The sequence below is a fragment of the Drosophila subpulchrella genome, unplaced genomic scaffold (genome assembly GCF_014743375.2).
Source record: "Drosophila subpulchrella strain 33 F10 #4 breed RU33 unplaced genomic scaffold, RU_Dsub_v1.1 Primary Assembly Seq2, whole genome shotgun sequence".
Taxonomy (NCBI): Eukaryota; Metazoa; Arthropoda; class Insecta; order Diptera; family Drosophilidae; genus Drosophila; species Drosophila subpulchrella.
Genome location: NW_023665529.1, coordinates 84,350 through 105,096, shown reverse-complemented (window position 1 = coordinate 105,096; position 20,747 = coordinate 84,350). Strand labels below are relative to the sequence as shown.

The 20,747-nt window shown below is 40.0% G+C and overlaps 3 protein-coding genes across 4 annotated transcripts; 1 reads left to right on the top strand and 2 right to left on the bottom strand.

Annotated features, from left to right (window-relative positions):
* Positions 1-102: 102 nt before the first annotated feature.
* Positions 103-5,621, bottom strand: LOC119559272 (myosin-10-like). The gene is made up of 19 exons (XM_037872341.1): positions 4,424-5,621; positions 3,686-4,360; positions 3,508-3,630; positions 3,078-3,449; positions 2,885-3,004; positions 2,693-2,821; positions 2,386-2,634; positions 2,265-2,321; positions 2,144-2,206; positions 1,979-2,080; positions 1,548-1,922; positions 1,314-1,454; positions 1,195-1,251; positions 972-1,136; positions 784-906; positions 599-721; positions 363-539; positions 261-310; positions 103-201 (listed from the first exon to the last, which is right to left on the bottom strand). Exons 1-19 carry the CDS (start codon positions 5,619-5,621, stop codon positions 103-105), a joined length of 4,398 nt encoding a protein of 1,465 aa, XP_037728269.1.
* Positions 5,622-5,919: 298 nt separating this feature from the next.
* LOC119559280 lies at positions 5,920-9,390 on the bottom strand. 2 transcript variants are annotated; one of them, XM_037872348.1, is made up of 9 exons: positions 9,190-9,390; positions 9,023-9,127; positions 8,826-8,969; positions 8,669-8,771; positions 7,763-7,896; positions 7,291-7,431; positions 7,019-7,228; positions 6,539-6,898; positions 5,920-6,430 (listed from the first exon to the last, which is right to left on the bottom strand). In XM_037872348.1, exons 1-9 carry the CDS (start codon positions 9,388-9,390, stop codon positions 6,056-6,058), a joined length of 1,773 nt encoding a protein of 590 aa, XP_037728276.1. In that variant the 3' UTR covers positions 5,920-6,055. The 2 variants fall into 2 exon arrangements, with proteins under 2 accessions (XP_037728276.1, XP_037728277.1); XM_037872349.1 differs by lacking the exon at positions 6,539-6,898 and having other exon boundaries at positions 6,056-6,430.
* Positions 9,391-10,276: 886 nt separating this feature from the next.
* On the top strand, positions 10,277-12,509 carry LOC119559275 (probable tubulin polyglutamylase ttll-15). Its single transcript, XM_037872343.1, has 5 exons — positions 10,277-10,292; positions 10,344-10,404; positions 10,470-11,635; positions 11,690-11,903; positions 11,966-12,509. Exons 2-5 carry the CDS (start codon positions 10,351-10,353, stop codon positions 12,080-12,082), a joined length of 1,551 nt encoding a protein of 516 aa, XP_037728271.1. The 5' UTR covers positions 10,277-10,292; positions 10,344-10,350; the 3' UTR covers positions 12,083-12,509.
* Positions 12,510-20,747: the final 8,238 nt, after the last annotated feature.

Here is a 20,747-nt window from a genome sequence, read left to right as displayed (position 1 = left end):
CGTTGGGATTTTTAAATGACTTGAGCTGCAACTCAGCAATGGGTGTGGGTACAAGACGCCCCGACGTTTAAGGTGCCAATATCTTTTTCTTTTACAATAGGGTTAGATAACTTCTTGGTGTTTCTTTTCAATCTCAATATGGTTAGTAGGTAAATTTTGGGTGCCAATTAATTGATTAGATACAAGCAATGAAGAGTTTTTCTGCTAATTTAAAAACAAATTTAAAAAGTTTTCGTTTCTGATTTCTTACCAGTATTTACTTCGGGATTTGAGGGAACAGGTGAGTCGTTTTTGGTTTTCGATTCCGCAGCTGTTACAGGTAAATATTTATAAACAGACAATACTATTAGTTCAGAGCTTACTGTCTTTATCCTCAACTACGGCAGATTTGCTTTCCATTTCTGTAGAACTTTCTTGTTTTTCCAAAGGTAATGTTTCGGTTTCGCTAGTTTTGGTTAGATGATCTAAAGAATCACCTTTGCCCAGGACAGCTGACGGTCCTTCGTCCTTTATATCTTCCTCCACATCAGGTTCTTGTTCTATGGATACATTTTTCATATATCAAACCAAAAAAATTTAAAATGTAATGGAAATTTACTGTCTTTATCAGCTGCAAGACCAGGTGATACAGCAGAATCGTTGACAGAATTATTTTCAGCTTCTGTGCCCTCCGATTCTTGGGCATTTATAGCTTCGGTTTTGTTCTCAGGAGATAATTCCACTTGAATGACAATAGTTATTAAAAATAATTTTGAAGTAACTTGGAAATTAATTATTACTTACTAACTGCAATGGCGGTGTCTGCCATGGACATTTCTTTACCATGACCCGTTGTTGGATATTCAACATCATCTCCACTTTTCAGACCATCTTTAATAGTACTCGATGAATTTTTACCTGGTAAAGCTGGTAAAGCTTTTTCTATTAAATAAATATAATTAAATAACCTTGTGGGTTTTAATATATCTTACCCGTGCTTTCAGTTCTTTGATCAACAGAATTTAGGAGTTCGTCTCCTTCGGAGATTTCTTTACCACTACCCTTTGTTGTATATTCCAGATCCTCTTCTTCACTTTTAGGACTATCACCTGTTGCACTAGATGAGCTGTTTTTTGGTGACGTTGGCAATACTTTTTCTATTTTTAAATTAAATTATATAAGTTTGTAAATCTTAATATGTAAAGTATCTCTCACCTGTGCTTTCAGTCCTTTCATCAACAGAATTTGGTTTTATGTCCTTAGTATTTAATTCTTGGATAAAGAAAAGATAAAAAAATTGAATCAAAGTTAATTTTTTTTGCAAAAAATACTACCTTCTGAATCCTCAGAATGAATACTATTTGATTCTGTTAAATCCTTTATTATTTTGCTGTCTTCAGCTTGCACAGATTCCGACTTAGTTGGTATATCTTCCTTATCCGATTGTTCAGTTTCAATTTGGGAAGTTTCCGATCCTTTCGTTAATAAGGTAGTTAATTCAGCAGATTCGACTTCAAGATTGCTATTTTTAACAGGCTTAGACTCTGAGTTGATTTTTAAAGATTCACCTTCTATATTACTATCTTCAACAGGCTTAGACTCTGAGTTGACTGTTAAAGTTTCATAATCGGATTGTTGGTCTTCAGCCTGTGAACTTTTTGATCCTTCAGTCAATATTTTAACTAGTTGGACAGGATCTTTCTCTAATTTAGGACTTTCATCTTTCATTGTTTCGGAGTTGATTGTTAAAGTTTCTTTACCGGATTGTTGGTCCTCAGTTGGTGTGATTGATTCTTCCGATTTTATTTTACTTAATACATCAGGATCGTCCTCTAATTTATTAATTTCAACTTGCTTTGAATCAGAGTTGATTAGTAAAGTTTCTTGGTCTTGGTCTTGGTCTTCAGCTTGTGAACTTTCTGATCTCTCATTTGGTACATTACCTGGATTTAAGAAAAACTTATTATCAAAAAATTAAAGAAACTACATGATTATTTACTATCAATGATAGAGCCTTCCATACTAGTTTTTATAATTTGTTGGAGCTCTCTAGCACTGGAACTTATGTCATCCATGATATTTTTAAGGGAATCATATCCTTCTAAATAAAGAAAATTGTATAGACTTAAGCTAATTCGATTTTTAATTTATCTAAAAAACATACCAGAAACAACTTTCTTGGGACTTTCAAGTTCGTGTTCCACGGATGGATCTTCTAGTGAGGTGCCTGAAATTTTTAAATCTAAACATTACCTTTCAAATTGTATTTCAATTGAATTACTTACTTGCTATTAATATACTCTCTCCCATGCTGTCATTTATATCACTAGTAGCAACCTCACCTAAAAATTGTTTTTAAAACGTTTTAATTGACTTTATAAGGGATAGATTTATTTGTGTACCTACCAGTACATTCTTTGGATCTTGAAGAACCTGATAAATTGTCCTTTTCTTTTAGATCCGTTCCTTCGGTGAAGACATCAAAATTATGGAAATCATCATTGGATTCTCCAGATTTATCTTTATTAATGTTGCCTTCAGATGGAACCGTTTCTTCAGTTTCCAAACTGTCAGATCCAATTGGTATGGTTTCCTGTTCTGACAGTTTCTGTATATTTTGTGTTTCTTCTGATGCATCCTCAGTTGGGACTTCTTCTTATAAAGAAAGATACAAACTTAGTTTAATTAAATAAAAAGGCATTCATTTACTAACCAACTGCATGGTTCGGTTCATCTGTGCTGCTTTCAAGATTTTCTTTCAAACGATTAGTTTCGGGATGCAGTTTAACGTCCGTTTCAGTTAGTTTCAAGTCATCAGCTGATACCTCTTTTCTCTCATTTTCTGTTAAAGATTTTTTGTTATAGTACCTATTTTTAAATTAAATTTAAAAAAATTAATACTTACTTGATAAGTCAGATGCATCTGCACCACTTGTAATATCAGGTTCATCCTCAGGTTGACTATTAGATTTCACAACATCTTTGCTTTCTTCAGAATCTCCCTTATTCTCAGTAATGGTATCTTCTTAAAAAAGGATTTTATATTCACAATTAATGTATGGAATTATAAGGGACTTGAACATAAATTTGCTCCTCACCAATTTGGGAATCCGCAGTGATTTCTTGAACTGATGGCTCAGCAACTGCTTCCAATGGTTCTTGTACATTATTCTTTTCTGCGCTGCTTGAAATTATTTTATCTTTCAATTCGTGGTCATTGCTTATCTGAATATCCTCTTGATTAATAGGTTTTATTTCTGACTTGACTATGGGAATGATATCTTCTTTTATAATTGTCTGGTTGGTGGTTTCCAAATTTGAATTAACCAACTTATCGTCTTCAATGCTTCTTTTTTCTCTAGGCTTCGGATTAATTTCATCTTCAATTGTAGACTTATTTTCTTCAATTGCGGTTACAGCATCAGCAGATGTTTCCAAAATTGTATCGTCTGATGTTTCCATAGGAGACTCTTTAAATATAATAAGGAAATTGAAAATGTTCTCTAAAAAATTTCTTCGGCTTAGTACCTTGCCGAGTTTCTCGATTATGATTGACTAAAACCGTTGTTAAGCTGTCTATTTCCACATTGGTTAAATTTGTAGACTCTTGTTCCTTTGAGTCGCCTTCACTTGAATCCTTAGCTGAATCAACTGTTTAAAATAAATGTCAGAAAATATAATTTGTATTTTGCAAATTGTTACACACCATTAGAACCTTGAAAATTTGGAGGGGAATCTTCTGAAATATCGTCTACGTGCTTTATTTCAATCGAAACCGTGGGAGTAACTTCATTTTTCATTGGAGTTTCTTGGCTTTCGAATTTCAAAACCTTGGGGGATGGAATTATTTCATTGGACACAATAACGGGTGCTTCATTTTCCTCATTATGCCCATCATCAGGAGTATCCGTATCCTTTTTCTTATCATTGTTTTTTCCGTCATCACTTTCTTTTTTCTCAATGTTGTTAGGTAACTCACTCTCTATAAATTCGCCGGTTTCTTGATCTATGACATCTTTGCTCAAGTTTTCTGTAACAATTTCACTCTCATTTTTGATTTCTAGATTTTTTGTGTCGGATTCTATTTTAATCTCATCTTGGCCTTCCGATTCAGCATCCAAGCTGTCCTGTTTAGTTGTAGATTCCGAATCGAGCTCTTCACTTTTCTTTTCAGCTTTCAGTTCTGCTTGAGGTATCGATTCTAGATCTGGTCTTTCTTTAATATTTTTAATTTCAGGTTCTAGATCTTGACTAATTTCATTTTTGTCGGCTTTAATTTCCAAATCCGCTTCGAAATCTTTTGATTCACTATGGAAATCCTTAAGATTTTCCAAGCTAGGTTTGCGAATCATAGTTTCGATTAAAGCACCGCTAAGAATTTCTGAAAATTAAACGCAGCAATTAATTTGTTTGATGTAAAAACATTAGCATAGTTAATTACCGCTTTTTCGCAGATGTATTGATTTTTCTTGGCCCTTAATGGGCTCTGCCAAAAACTCCTTCTCAAGGCCGGCATCAACATTATTGTTCTCCACTTCCTCGTCCTCGTGGATTATTTTTTGATGGACTCTTTCCTCGTAAGCGGCCATCCCCAGCTCGGTAGATTCTGTGGAAAGCAGTGCGGTGGAGACGGATGTGTAGGACCCGGTCTCGGAGGCATTGTCATTGAGTTCCTCGGCCTGATCGGTGGCCGAAGAAGTATTCCTTTTGGCCCTTTGTAAGGCCACCATCCTTCTGAAGGCCCTCTGGATTATGATGGCGGCTGTTACTAAGGATACTGGGCCGTTTTTCAATCGATTTTGCTCCTGCTTCTTTCTCAAATATATGCGATAATGTCGCTGAATGACGACAACGGCTTTCATATAGTCGCCAGTGTTAAATTTAGCATTCGGCTTTCGGACGTCACGTGCATTTTTAAGTTCTTCAACTCGCTTCTTAGCCAACAAGCGACGAACTTGTCTTTGAATCAAGAGAATTGCTGTCACATATTCCAAGCTATTGCAGTTATCCTTATCGCGACCTATTTTGCGCTCCTTGAGAAACTGGCGAATTCGTCTTTGAATAATAACGACCGATTGCAAATAAGTTATTCTGCTTGAAAATGTTCTCTGGTCTGCCTCAGCTAATTTGGTATCCGTATATCTGTTTTCCACATCCTTGGTTTTTCCACTCAGTATTCTTCCACATTCACAGGTTACCTTCGATCCAGGAGTTACGTTTTCCTTGTCCTTCAATGACTTTTCATAAGTCGAATACTTGGTGTACTCAATTCGTCCCGATTTTTCATTGGACATTCTTTGAAAGTATTCCTGTGCAAATATGTAAATATTCTCAGGCTTTTCCCTTAGAACTGCCTTTATGAATTGCTTTATTAGATCAGTCAGCTTTTCGGGGATTATATTGAACACGAGGGACAAGGGAACCTGCTGACGAATGCGGTTTTTCATGATGGTTTCATAAGTTTGCACCGGTTCGTATTTTCGCACCGCTTTCTGTGATTTTTCGCCAACAATCACGTTGAAAAAATTGGCAGAAAATCCATACAAGTCAGCCGGTTTTTCACGTAACACCTCCTTGGTATACACCTTCATTAGGTCCCGCAGACCCTCGGGAACTCTGGGTAAACTCGTAGCCGTAGTCATTTTGGTATTTCAAGCACCATGCATCGGAAAAGTTGAATCAATACTGACCAAGGAAGGTGTCCGAAGGTGCCTGGAAACCTCGACATGAAGGAGTTGCCATGTCAACACCTTTGGTGCCAAAACATATCACCAGCTGACGTCGACTCCACTTGTTGATCGAACACATAACAATTATTATGGTGTTTATTCTTGGATTCTATATACACCAAGTATGCTATTAAAGGATCGAACAATTATGACGTTAATACCTAAAAGATGACGCTGGTTTCTGACGGTAAAACCCAATTTATTGGATGTATAAGAATCAGAATACAGTTTACATTTAAATACCTCAAGGTCGCTTATACATTTTTAAGTTATACCAAAAAAATCCTTTAAAATGCCTTTGGCCTAACTGAACTATGTAAAAGTGACCTTGAGGCTTTTTTCCAAAATTAATTAACGTCTTCCGATGACTCCACTATTTTACAAATTATTGGAACATCGTCAACGTGTGTACAGTCATTATCGGATGGCTTCAAAGTTTCGCGAATAAAATCGTTTTTGAATTTTTTCCATTCACAAGATTTGAGATAGTGAGCGAATAAGGCTTCCCTCGATGGAATCATGCACTCCATATATAAAAGCCTGCGCTCCCAAATATTTCCTGGATTTTGTTTCTTCTCCAGCAGGAAAAATCTGGGAAGGATCAGACACTGAACCGTGGACCTGGCCATAACCACTCGGTGCTCCATTTTCTCGCCCAATCCGAAAATTCCTCCAAAAGTGATGGTACCCACATCGATGAAATGGCTTTCGAAAGCAGGTGCCTAAAATGGGAAGTCCAAGATGATCAAAAAAATTAGTTCATAATAATATTAATGGTATATTAACATTAAGAAGAACACTTTCGATTAAGGAATATATCCGGAACTTACGGACGATTCTTCACTGCTTGAACTAAAACTAGAGAAGGATGAGGAAAAAACCTCTCTTTCATCGGAAGCACTTCCAACAAAACTATCAAAAGCAGGAGCGGTTCGGAAAGCCTGCGTGAGAACTTGGTCCAAATTGTCCGAAGTAGATGAACTTGATTCGATCTCATCTTCATCCTCGTACATTTCCCAAAAATCCTCATACATATCTTCATCGATAAAATCATTAGCGGCATCAGAGGATGCGGAAATTATTGATTTTTGATGGGTCGATCGGCGCCATGTGTAACGCGGTTTGGGCGTATGCATCGATTTTATTAGGCCGCATGACTTTGCTATATCTTGTAATCGCATTTTGCGCATCTATATAGTTGTTAAAATAATAAATAAAAAAATAAAAAACCCAGAAACTTAAGCAAATAAAAAAAAACAAATATCTTACATGCCAACTTAAGGATTTTTATTTTTATTAAGAAGACTCACCGTCCGGCTGTGTGTATTAAACGGTCCATTTTCCTTGGAACTGCTACTGGAGCTTTCTACCAGATCAAGATCCACTTTTGAGACAGCCACTGAGTTTAGTTTAGTTTGCGTGGAAAAGGTGGATCTGACCCCTTTCCTGAACATTTGTGACACTTCTCCTGCGGACGTTGGCATAAGCTCAAAGAACTTTTTTCCTTTTTTTAGACTAACCTGAAGCCGGAGAATAATTAGACTTAATATAATCCTATTATAACATCTTCTGATCTGCTGACCTTTATATTAAGGCACTGGAGTATCAGACATTCTCCACTGAGCACAAAGTGCACATTTGTCATAGATCCTATATCGTCACAGAATATGGTTTCCAGGGGATCAAATTGTTTTAGCTTCCCGAATCGGCAGGCTTCCACGATCTAAATAGCATGTTAAAAATAATATACTTCAACTTAAAAATGGTTTTAAGAAAATTAAAATGGGTTGGTTGTTCAATATGGCGATTTATTTGTTTGATTTTTAAATGTTGCATATTTTATAACTTTATTTATTTAAGGGTAAATACTAAATGATGAATATATAAAGTTGAATATTAATTGCATGATGAATAAATATGAAATGATGAATATTTAATTTAAGATCCAAAAACTGTATACTTTAAAAGGAATCGAAATGGAAGTGAGCTTTTTAGGATGAAAATACAATTCCCGGTTTCTGTATGGTCAAACCCCTTCTGGGAATTATACTTGCCTGGTCATTGTCGAGGAAATCAAAGTAGTCCAGCGCCTTGAGGGCCCGCTTCTTCTCGTCCCAAATCTTCGTCATGTAGGGCCCGAGAATCGGCGCAAAGTCATAGTCGAATAGCACCAGCAGTTCGCAGTAGGCTGCAAAGTGAAGCGTTCAATAGTTACTGGCAAACTGGCGAATCGGCGACTCCTCCCTCGAATCGGGCACATGGAATTGGAGTCCATGGAGCTGGCTCCTCGGTGGCGTGCATCTGTTTGTGAAAGATTGCCGGCACGAGGAGTAACAGGCACAACAGCCCAAAAATCAAGCCAAACGACTGCGCCAATGGAAGGCGGGTGTTGTTTTGGGCCAACCTATATATTTGACTGAGTACTTTATACTCGGTCGGAATACTACGGGGAATTCGTGACGGTCGCGGGCGGGGGGTATTTTGTTATTCATTTTGATTGAATCGAATTAGGACTTAACGTTGTTTATTGCTGATTAAATTGGTGGGTACAGGCAATCGCAAATGAAGCAACAAAACCAAACAAATTCCCAATAAACACAATCGTACATATCGCGTGCCTGGGCTATGTATTTCCCATTTATTTCGACATGAGCCGCAAATGTTGCAGTTTACCCAATTCACTTTCTTATCATCTTTAAGTGTGATTAGATTGGCACAATAACAGAGTGTCCACTAGATTTGTATTTATTTCATTAAAAAAATTGGATGTCTTATTTCGAGACGCAGATCAAGGAACGTGAAAGACAACCTCAGATAAGCTGAAATTTTAAAGAATTGTTTTCAAAAACAACTGCAGTAATCGCATGTGATAAGGGCTATCAGGTTTTATAAGTAGAAACCATAAGTACTTACAGTTCATAAGTCAAACAATTAATTTTAAACCTAAGATTTATGCTTACATGCTGTTTTAAAGGTGTGAGTTCGCTTGATACCTTCCAGTAGCTCCACATCTCCCATCATGTCGCCTGGCCCCAAAATGCCCTGAATCACCTTATCTCCCTCCTTGAAAATTAAGCGAAAGGAATAGCATACAGTTAAGGATCATTAAGTTTTTACCTGGCCAACTTCGTCTCGATACATGTGTACCTCCCCTGTTAATATGAAAAACACTGTTATTGGAGTATCCGATTGTCTTATGATTTTGCGGCCAGCATCAAGGGGCATAAAGCGGACCACAGGAACCAAGCGAGCGCGGATTTTCTGGAATCAGTTCGGTTGTTAAATGATCCTCTTTATATTTGGTATTAACTTACTGGAGTAAATCGAACCAGGCATCTAAACTTAGCAAACATCTTACACAACTTCATTCTCTCCGGAATTGTACGAATTGCGTGCGGTGTTCGAATTAAGGATTTGTCCTGTTATAAGGTAAATATTAAACGTGTAAACTGGTTAGTATTATCAGAATAATTTTTTATACCGCTGCTGTGAGAAATCCCGATTTGCGCTTGGTCCGAACTCGATTTGATACATTTCTCGGAAGGTTTGTAGAAATCCTGGGGTCGTAATCGCTTTCTCTCCACGGGTCATTAAAGCTCACCATGCGAACCACTTTTTTGAACAATGCCTTGAGAGCCTGTATCCGTTTAAGCTCTGCAGCACTCTTCAAACGCTTTTGCATTTCTTTAAATTGTAAGCAAATAGAAAAAAAAATAGAAAAATGTAACCGAACAAAAGTGTTTTTATTCTATGTTAGTGACATTATTTAAAATTGTTTTTGAAATACTGGCATCTCTAAACCCTACATAGATTTCGGAAAAGATATAATGTTATTAACCTTTTAAATAATAATAATATAAACATCAAAGTCTGATCTTTTACTTTCTCTTAAGATGGAATTTTCAAGTAGGCGCAGAAGGGAAGCCGAATTCGGTTCTTTAGTTTGGCCAAAATGTATTGCTCACATAGATGTTTAAAAAATCATTCTAGTGTGAAATGGTGGCACGTGTGGATAAAACAATCCGCTGAAGGCCAAACATATATGTGCGACAAGTTCAATGGAACTTGATTTTTATTTTGGGATTCCACAAAACATTAATCTTTTAGTTGTTCGCTAAAGAGACTGAGTATATGTTCCGTCCAGTCTCGAACTTATACTTTTGGCTAATTGTAATATTTGTGGCGGCATCATTAGTAACAGCCTCATTATTGGAATTTGTGATTTTAGCTTAAATTTAGTTTAGTTCAGTATATATATAATTTACAATAGTTTTAATAATTTAATTGAATTGCATACATATGTTATACATGACTTTAATTAATAAAAACACAAACCAAGCTTCAAGTAATACCTCATTTCTTAGCGTAATTTATATTAGGCAATAAAATTGGTTTTATAAAACTTGTAAACTAAAATTTGTTTAAGAACCCGTTAAAAATTTCCCTAACCCTTTCGCTAGAGATGCCACTTTTAAATTCCCGCCAAGAATGGGAAATTTTCAAACAGCTGGCGCGTTGGCGCTTCCCTTTGAATGGCAAACGGGGAATTTCAGTTTGGTTGCCGTGGAGATCGCGATTAAAAAAGTTCGTTTTAAATTAGTCGCTTGTATTAGCATTTTAAAATAGCTCTTTTAGACTTTCAATGGATGCCAGTGTGGAGGAGAATGCTCCTAGACAAAGGGATGCCGAGTGCAAAGTGAGTTTTTCTAAAAATAGTGGATTTCCCTTGGATGGGGAAGTGAAAACTTTCTCTTTTTTCAGATGGCCAAAACGGAGGAGTCCGAAAAGCCATCCAATAGCATTGGATTGCTCCCGGTTATGATATTCCTGGCGGCCACGGTGACCACGGCGGTGGTGGTGGAACTTCTGCCGCATGCCAGCAAGGTTTTCCCCTGGAATTCCGCAGATTCTCTAGAGGATCAGCGGCAGCCACCGCCCACATATGCGATCTTCGGCCGGAGTCCCACGGAGGAGCACCTGGTGCATGTGGTCAATGTGCTGCATCAGTTTGGCTACCAGCGCGTGGGCGTCAATGAGAGCTGGAATCTGCTGTGGGCCCACGACTATCCCTTTCTCTCGTTCTCGAACCTCAAGAATCTCGGCCAGCATCAGGTGGTGAATCACCTGCCAGGCTGCGGTTACCTAACCAACAAGGTGGACCTCTGCACTACTCCGCTGCCCTTCCTGCCGCGTGCCTTTCGATTGCCAGCCGAGCGGCAGGAGTTCCTGGACTATGCCAGGACTAATCCCCAGGCGCTTTTCGTCCAGAAGCACAATGAACATCGGCACATCAAGGTGCGAGCTCCCGCTGACATAGCTTTCGGCTCCAACGACTCATTTGTCCAGGAGTTCGTACAAAGACCCTTCTTGGTGGATGGCTACAAGTTCGACATCGGAGTCTATGTGGTCATCACCTCGATCAATCCCCTGCGAGTCTACATCTACACGGGCGACGTGCTGTTCCGGTACTGCCCCGTGAAGTACCATCCCTTCGATGCCGAAAATGTGGACAAGTACATTGTGGGCGATGACTACCTGCCCACCTGGGAGGTTCCTTCGCTGCGCAAGTACTACAATCGCTTTGGCGGCAGCATGCGCACCGTTTTCGAGGCCTATGTCCGGGATCAGGGCATGGATCCCGCCAAGATTTGGCGACAGGTGGAGCACATCATCCGCACAACGATTGCGGCCAAGGAGAAGGACATCGTGAACATACTTAGCTCCTACAAGACACACAACTTTTTCGATCTGATGCGATTTGATCTGTTCATCGACGAGGACCTGAAGGTCTTTCTCATGGAGGCCAACATGTCACCCAATCTCTCCTCTGCTCATTTTAAGCCGAACTCGCTTTTGTACGAGCAGGTGCTCTACAGTGTTTTCAATCTGGTCGGAATTAGGCCACTCACTGCAACAAGTGGTTCATTGTAAGTATGAAGTATTGAAATATCTAACAAGTTAATGAATTTATTTGTGTGCAGGCTTGCTGAGAGCAGCGAAATGATCACAGCCGATAAAAACCTGGCCACTGACTTGAACAAGTGCGCTGCCCACGACTGCGACAAGTCCTGCAACAAGGAGGAGTGCGATCTCTGCCTGCAATGCCTCAGTGGATCGCAGTACAGGATGCTGCAGCAAGCTCACCAGGAGCACCTGCATCGCGTGGACATGAAGCGCATCTTCCCTCAGCCAATTGTACGTATAAAATCAATCATCCATCTCATCCACAAGCTAATAAGTTTATTTATTTGTTACAGCGGGATTTAAAGAGCTTCAATCTCAATGAGGAAATTACAAACATGTCGAAGAAAAACGCTTGGATGACCCGCTGGTTTTACAACAAATGCCAATTCGATGCTGCCTGGTGCAATTAGATAATTTTAATTGAATATTTATGTAAATAGTTCTTGCGACTTGGTAACCTCTTATGCTCAGCATTCGTAAATTGGCCACCGATTGTACTTAGTTCTAAGCTGATAAAATAGAATGTTGTTAGCCAAGCAGTCATTAGTATTCAGTGCAAATTGTGAACTATTTTTAGCACTTTTAACCGGAGCTTGTTCTGCTCTTGGGAGCTTTAATTGACAACGAAAACATGTACAAATTATACAAAACCGTCCTTAAATTAATTAGATACCTTGTCTCTAAAGTAACCTAAGCAAAAAAGGCTTTATTTAAAAGATATAGATTTTGGAAATAAAATTTACATAAATTTGTAAACGTACTACTTAGTATGTCAAGGTAATGGTTCTTTAAAAAGAATTATAAACCATGTTTTAGGGAACTAAGGTTTCAATATGATCGAAGATAAATATAAATCAGTTGTAAAAAAAGCAAAAGTATATCAAATTGCAATATTTTGTACTCTTTTGCAACAGATGTGAATAGTAATGGCGAAAACATTATAACCCTTTAAGCTTTAAGAACTATGTATCTCTAATTTCGTTGGCCAAATAACTTACTGCTAATGGCCAAACCCGTTCGTTGCGGCAGGTCATTGTCCATTTCACCCGGGTCCAGAGGGCCCTAGCCAAGCAGCAGTTGTCGCCAGCGTCCTCGGCCATAATACCCATACACCAATATCGACTGTGGCGACATTGGCCGAACCGAACAGATCCGAACAGAACAGAACAGAACGTTAAAGCGATGCCGGCTCATTGCGGCAGTGCCTGTGCGATGGAACGGCGTACACTTATTGCAAACCGATAAGACGCGAGATATGTCAATGTCAACATAAACATAAGCAGCGGAATAAATACACATGGGCAGTGGCAATCAATGCCGCTGTGCCTGCAGAGAATCGCGACCTCGTCGCAACCCGGGCCATAATCGGAGCTACACGAGGAAATGTCAGGTTTGATAAAATATTGGCCGGCACACATTCTTACTCAGAGTGGAGAGTCCCAAAGTCCGAGAGGCCCGATAGTCCAGTCCCCAGAATAGATGGATGGATGGACGCGAGTCGTCCGTCCGTCCCCCCTTCCCGTCTCCGAGGAGAAGCGGAGTGGAGTCGCTGAGCTGAGCTGATCGGAGCTGAGCTTTTTTGTCGAAATGGAGATGAAGACGGCGACGAAGACGCTTTGTCGGCAATTACTTGTGGCGGTGTGAAGCGATGGATTTATTGCCCCAACAGCTAATCAACCAGCTGAATTTATCGCTGACTTCATTCGACATTTAGAGGCTCCATACGCTGTGCATTAGTTGTGATTGCGATTGCGCCATGGGAAAATAAAAAGCGTCTCCTTGGACGAGGAAAAAAAAGGGACACTGATCGGATCGGTTGGATCGAGTGATAGGTGCAAATTGCTGTTTGATAAAAAGCTAATTCCCCCGAGTCCAAATCAGTGCGATGCAGTATCGGGTTCTGGGTACCCCCCCATACCATTGCCATGAACTTCGGTACTTAAAAGGCGTTCGGGCTTCCGTTTAACGGTCCGAGTGTATGTACCCCCGTATGCCGTATACCCCCCGAGTACCAGGCGTAAACAACTTTTTCTCGGTTTCGGCTGCGGTGCCATCGTTCCGTAATTAATAGCGGCTCATGCGTGGCAATTTAAATAGCCGCTAATTGTAACCACCGTCAAACAGAACCAGTTAAAATGCCAGGAAATGGCCACCGTGCAGAAGGAATGGGCAGCGCCACATAGCCAAGTTGGCCGCATCTACATGGCCAGAAGCAGCTGCCGCTCGCACTCCTCTGAAATTTGTAATTTTGCTCTTAATGCCGGCGCATATTTCATTTGCATCTCGCAGGTCTTTCGATTCTCGCAGCCAAGAAGCTAACCATAAGCCAACCAAGAAGCTTAGGCACTGCCGCCAATGAAGTACTCCGCAGGATGGCTAATATGCGACCATGGGCGAACTGGTTCATTACATTATAATGTATATACTTCTTGTTTTCTTCTCCTTTTGGCTCATTTTCAAGCTTATACTTAACACCAAGCTCGGGCTTTATATTGGGTAGGTTTTCGGTTTAGTTCAGTTTTGGTTTCCAGTATGCAAATTCCTGGGATCCAACATCTGTTATTCTTAAGGTCGTTACCTTGATGACACCACCGTTAAACGAGATCCCGATCCCGATCCCGATGCCATTATTTCTCATGCATACACTCATTAAGCTCGTAATCTGATCTGCGTACTTAAGTTTCCATTAAAAAACTGATTGCTCTTGAGCGAGTATTTCCTCGGGAAGTCAGGATTTTTTACTTGTTTCGATAAAAACTCTTAGTTTCTTGCTTAGTCTACAGTCCTTTTTTTAAGATAATGCTTATTTTTTATTTACAAAGCCAAATCTCCCACGACCTAAGTACAGAATCTACAGTTTTGTTATCCGAGATCTCCATTTAAGCAATATAAAAATCTTTTAGGATCCTGTTGCTCCGTAACGTATGTAAATATATATATATATATATATATATATAGGATATACAATTAATTAAGATGAGGAATGCAAGGCAATTCGGCATCCTAATTAAAGTCATGCGGCTTAATGCTGTTTTTATAAGAACAACTTTGTTTTAAGTAAGCATCTTGATGCAATTTAACCCCCTGATTGGTCGGAAAACCAGTGATTACTCGGAGAAACAGAAGAAATTGGAATTGCTAGCCAGATAAATGTGCGGGATAGGATAGCATAGGATGGGATACTTGCTGATGCGATTGGGTCTATGTGATGATGCATCTTGGCCGCGGTGCAAAGAAAAAAAAGGAGAATACAAAGAGCTGCAAGGGACTATGGAATAAGTATGACTATCGAAGTGCAGCCAGCTATCCGGTTTGGTGGCCAAAACCAAAACCAAAGCCAAAACCGAAACCAAGAGCCCAAAACCCAGCAGTCGGCAGTGGCAACTGCGATGCGATGCGATGCTCATGGCCTGGATCAATTTCAATGCCTCCTTGCATCCGTTAGGTGACCTCGAGAACTTCAAAGAATTTGAATAGCTATTGAAAATTATGGTGCATGGATGGAATGGCCAGCGGCCAAAGAAAAGTGTCGGAGCTGCCGGTTCCCATATCCCAGGGTCTGCGGACTGGAATGGAACCCAGCCAACCAGCCCATGCAACTCCAGATCCAGATCCTTGTCTTCCTCCAGCTCCACACAGAGGTACATGTGCTTGTACGTACATACATGCACTCTCGAGTGTACTTACTTGACCCTAGAGTCTTGGGTCTGGGGTCTTGCCTTCCTCCGGAGATGAGATACTTTGCGCTATAAGTTTATGCAGATAAATGCGGGGACGTCTTTATTTTGCAACTGAACAAGGGCAGCCACAGAGACTTTTTGCGATTTAATATGGAGTGGATCTTAACATATTTTTTACGTTTTAATATGGAAAGGAATTTTACATACGTAATGGAAGATGGAAGTGATTTTGATACATACAAAAGGAAACTAAAAAAAAATTTATTTTGAAACAATTACAAAAACATGTTATAAGAAATTTATTGTTATTTTAGAATATATTTTAAAAATATGTGCTATATTTTAAATTTGACATATAGTGCACTATACAAAGTATAAATAAGTAATTACATTCATAGTGTTTTTAAAATGTTTGCTAATTGTGAATAACTTTAACTTTTTAAAAGTCAATTATAAACTCTTATGAACCCATATTTTACTGTGCACGGGACTTGTGCCAAAAATGGGTCGAGCCCCCAAAAAGAACTTACTTTCGAACGCAATATTGATCTATGTTCATTGCCAGGAGATCGATTAAATATCAGGCGAAAGGGAAAACGCAGCCAAAGGCCCCCGTGGCTCCAGTTTCGGTTTGGTTTGGCAATCGCCACCCCACTCGGCAGCGGAAAACATGTGCCTATTGACAGAATATTGACAGAAGCTATTTCACTTTTCGGGGTGTGACAGACATGCCGGCGTTGCCTTTGCCTTTGCCTTTTGCCCATGCTATCGCCGTTGCCGTCGACGACTGCACCACCCCCACCAATTACACCGGAAAAAATAAGAACTTAACCTAACTCATAACCATAACTTTCAGGAAAATGTTTTCAGCAGGATATCACCTATGATAACCAACGTTTTTCTATCAATGAGAATAAGGTTACGAACAAACGAAACTTATATCACGAAGTTCTCGTGTAATCTTTATTACAAAGGATTCTTTCTTGAAACCTGTTATGATATGCAACCAATAATTATTTGATATAGATATGATATGATGATGGAACTACATATGATATGTGATATTAAGATAGAAGATAATATATAGGTTTATACCAATGGTAATTAATAAGTGTTGATCACCTATCATATCATCTTATATCACTTTTTTTCTTCTGTGTAATACCTCCCAAAATGAGCCTCCCCATTCCAGCCCCACCAACTTGCGGCCAACTGGAGAAGGAGCAGTCGGAGGAGTCCAGGGGAGCTGGGTTTCCGTCTGTGCCAAAAGTTTTGACTGCGATTCAATAAACAAACGGTATTATTAAATAATGCGCTCGTTTTGCAGCGTCGCAAGTTTTGGCCGAGAAATCGGTTCCGCTGCCCGATTTGTCTTATGCAGAGCCGCGACTGCAAATGGATTAATATCCATATATATATGTATATGCCTAGGTACAGCCATATATCCAAAGCCCAGCCGAATCGCCGCCAAATTCGGCGAGGCTCTGAAGTTGAACGGCGCTCCGCTCGGAGGTGTTTTAATGAATGTTGCCAGGATACAGGTGCCAGGTGAGGCCATTTTGTTATTTTTATTTGCTTTGACAGTCGGCACTTGAGCACCGGAGGAATCGGTGGAATCGGAGGAGTCGGAATCGGGCCGCGAATATATTGGCCAGTGTTCGAAAGGCCGAACAACCGATCGGAAATCCCGCCATGCGGACGCCCTTTGCCAACTTTGATTTTAACTTTTCGCCGGGCTGCAAGTGCGAGTGCTCGTGCTCGGAGTCGGGCATCAGAATCCTCATCACGTGTCCCGCCGAATCCTGTCCCGCGCTCCTGGTCATCCTCCATGGTATCCACCACGCGCATCCACCCCTCCTGTCGGCGGTCCTCGAGCCTCGGGGTGAGTCCTCCTCCACCCCGTCCCAAAATGCAGTGCGCAACAATTTAAAAGTGCTTCCCTTGCATACGTGGCCATGCATGAATAAATCGAAATGGCTTAAGTATGTAAATTGCCGTAGATATAGGTATGTGCCTAGGCACGAACCTTTTGGGCAGGTGGGTTCTGCACAGGTGGGCTCTGCACCATCGTATGAGGCACTCAAATTAACGCCCGGCAAATATGTGGCGTGCGACATTGGCACCACTATTATATAGAGACTACTTTGATGCACGATTTCGGGGGGAGCAAATAGGGCAGTACGTGTAGGATCATAACTCCATTCCAATGAAATTGAAACTAATGGTTAATTCCCAACTAAAAATGAAAGTGGTTCCCTTGAATTTAACATTGCACATATAAATTGTTAAAAAAGTGTATTGTTAACTTACAATATATTTGAAAGGAATAATAACAGATAATTTACAATGCTATTTTTATCTATTACATCTCTCTAGAAACTAATGGTAAAATCCTAAGTGAAAAGGCTAGTGGTTCCTTTGAATTTAATATTGCACATAAATATTTTGTCCCATATTCATACAGCTAATTTAATATATTAAGTAAAGGGAACACTAGTAGTAAAAAATTCATAAATTCATAAATTTTGAAGGGAAAAAATTTAATAAAAAATGTTCTTTAAAAAAATAATTATTATGTTGTTTTTGTAGGCAGTACATTAGCAAAAACTTAAAAAACCAAGAGTTCTGTAAGTAATTAAGTAAGTAAGAAATCGTATTTTATTATTTCTTCCGGTGAAAAACATTCGTGCACAATATGCAAGCTCAAATGGCAAGCTATTAAACACAATAAGCTATAAAAAATATTAAAGGCAATATAAACTAACAAAATTAGGCATATTTTTCTGCCCTTGAAAGCCAGTACTATAAAATTTCGAAAATTATAAGAACTCATATTCCCAGAAGCCTAAGGATAAACAAAGGTCTTGGCCCCATAAAATATAGCCCCTAATCTATGCCTCTTTTTTAAGAATGTTGAGGCAATTCATAAATCATTTTTTATTGGAAAAGTGTAGCCCACTCCTGGGTGGCTGACCCCAATTGGGCTATTTGAAAAATCCACCCGACCACTTTGCTCGGATGCACGTAAGTCCAGTGAAATCTCGCCGAAATGGCCATTAAGGCAGAGCTTTGATTTGCGATCTGAGGGGTCAGTTGCGTGGATTGCGTGAATGCGAAAATAAAATGTATGAACGCCAATAGGGAATAATTAAGTATTCCAATATTCTCGCCACAATCGGCGGTTGGGAGCTGGGCTCGCATGCAAATGAAACCTCAACAAGTCAAACCGGAAACCCAAACATTTCGTTCAGTTTGCCTTTCACAAACCTACGGCGAATACGCCTAGGTGTAGGTGTGGAAAACTCCTCGGATTTCGGATCTCGGTCCTCGGGCTGGACTCAATCGGCGAGTGCAAAGGGCTCCAACCACCTGAGGTTCTCTGGGGCATACATATGCCCACACTATGTATATGGCATGGCCAGAATTCATGCCACCATTCATCCTGTTGTATAAATTAATGGAAAGTCCAGTAGCGTGTTTTGACCATGGCCGGTAACCATGGCGTTAGAGCTATAGGTAGAAAATAGAGAGAGGTCACTTCGGGAATATGTATGCAAATTGGACTAGGGTGTCTCAATGACATTCGCCGGAGTCACAATTCAGCCGTACTGGCCTCTGGTTCACCGAAACACCTTGCAAGAGTATACACTTGGGACCGGACTTTGAATAAATCGCGGCTTAATTCATTAATTTACCCGGACATTCTCAGGGGAAGGCTGTAATTTCTTCGGACCCACGACTTTCCAGTCCTCGTCGATGGGGCTGTTCGCATGCAAATCAAATCCAAAGTCCTTTAGACGTGGTCAAGACTTCGAGCCAAACGGTCGCTTGCGGATTTTTTACTATATTTCTTGGTGACGGTGACGCGTTTTTTCTATACTCTGTAACCAGACAAGTGTTAAATGATTATACAATTAAGTTTTCTAATGTTGTGCTAAGAAATCCATAAATAACTTAATTTCCCCGATACATCAGTTCAAAATCACGCATGTGAAATTACTTAAGGTCAATAAACTTGATTTGGCGGATAGAAAAAAACACGACAAGGCTGTCAGAAGAGCGAAAAATCGGCCACATGGCCGAATCCGAGAATTTTCTACAAAAGCCAGATTAATTATTTTCAGGCAGTGAACTCTTACTCTTGCCCCCGCCTCCTCGTTCTATTGATTTCCCTAAAAATACCTAAAAATAATTTGAGAAAGTGGAGAAGGTGCGATAACTGCTGGGTGCCGAGGTTGTTGTACCTCCGAATTTGATTTTAGCCCTCTGCTAAAGTGTTCGTTAGCCCCCCTCGATAAGCCATCTGCTAAGAGCTGGCTTCCTAAATAGAGCATCAGCAAAAGTATGTACTCCGCGAGTACGTGTGAAAACTTTCAATTCACTTTAGTAGTTGCCCGTGGAATGGCTTTCGGTGTCTTAAGTTCTTTGGAACTACAAATAAAAAACCGTCTGATAAGAGGCAATAAAACGAAATTGCAGCAATCCATTGCAGGTTTTAACAATTCGAAGCCACATGTTGCAGCCTGTCAAAGTCAGAGTTCCGCTGCCGAAGCGCATCGCGTGATTTGTGCCACATCTACATATATCTAAACTTCCCTGCGGATAAAGTTAACATGACAGTGAAAGCCCCAAACTTATGGCAAATATTGAATTTTGAATAACAACATGACATTTACTGATTTACTGCTGTCTTGTATTTCTGAAAAGGAATACTAAAATGTTTAAACTAAACAAAGAAAGCTTTGAAGGATAATGGAGCGCAACAAATCGAGTATCAACTAAGGAACTTAAACAAAATGAGGTAAATACCATTTTCATCTTTGAACTTACTGGAAAAATCCTATTTCTGTGTGTACCACTTAGTACCCATATATTTACTCGCACTTAAGTATGCATGGTAATGGTAATGGTAATCGACTTTTGACGTGTTCAATTTGATGCGGACCTTTGGACTTCTGGACTAAGGAGTCGTCTGTATTTGTTTTGGCCGCCAGGCCACAAGGTCAGGCCGTCGTCATCGTCGAAATTAATATCTGTAGGTCAAAAAGGTTAGGTGCCGCTAAGCTAGTGTGTTCAAGGTAAGGCCTAATCGAAAACCCATATACCAGGCTCAACTGGTGGGTTCGATTTAGGGCGTAGCCAATGGCATTCGGATAAACAATCTCTAACTGGCTATGTACGTCGTCCTCATTATTGGGCTGACCCTATTCGAGTAGCCTGGCCTGGGATGTGGAAGAGTCGGGATAGCTAGAGCTTCGTCATCGAGAGACGTGACTAACAGGGACAGACCAAAAAAAAAAAGCCTGGAAAAGTGTGTCACCACGTGGGCCCCTGGGCCAAATCTCAAGTTTTTCCAACTGCAGCCGAAAAGAAAAACCCCCATGCACACGGAGGT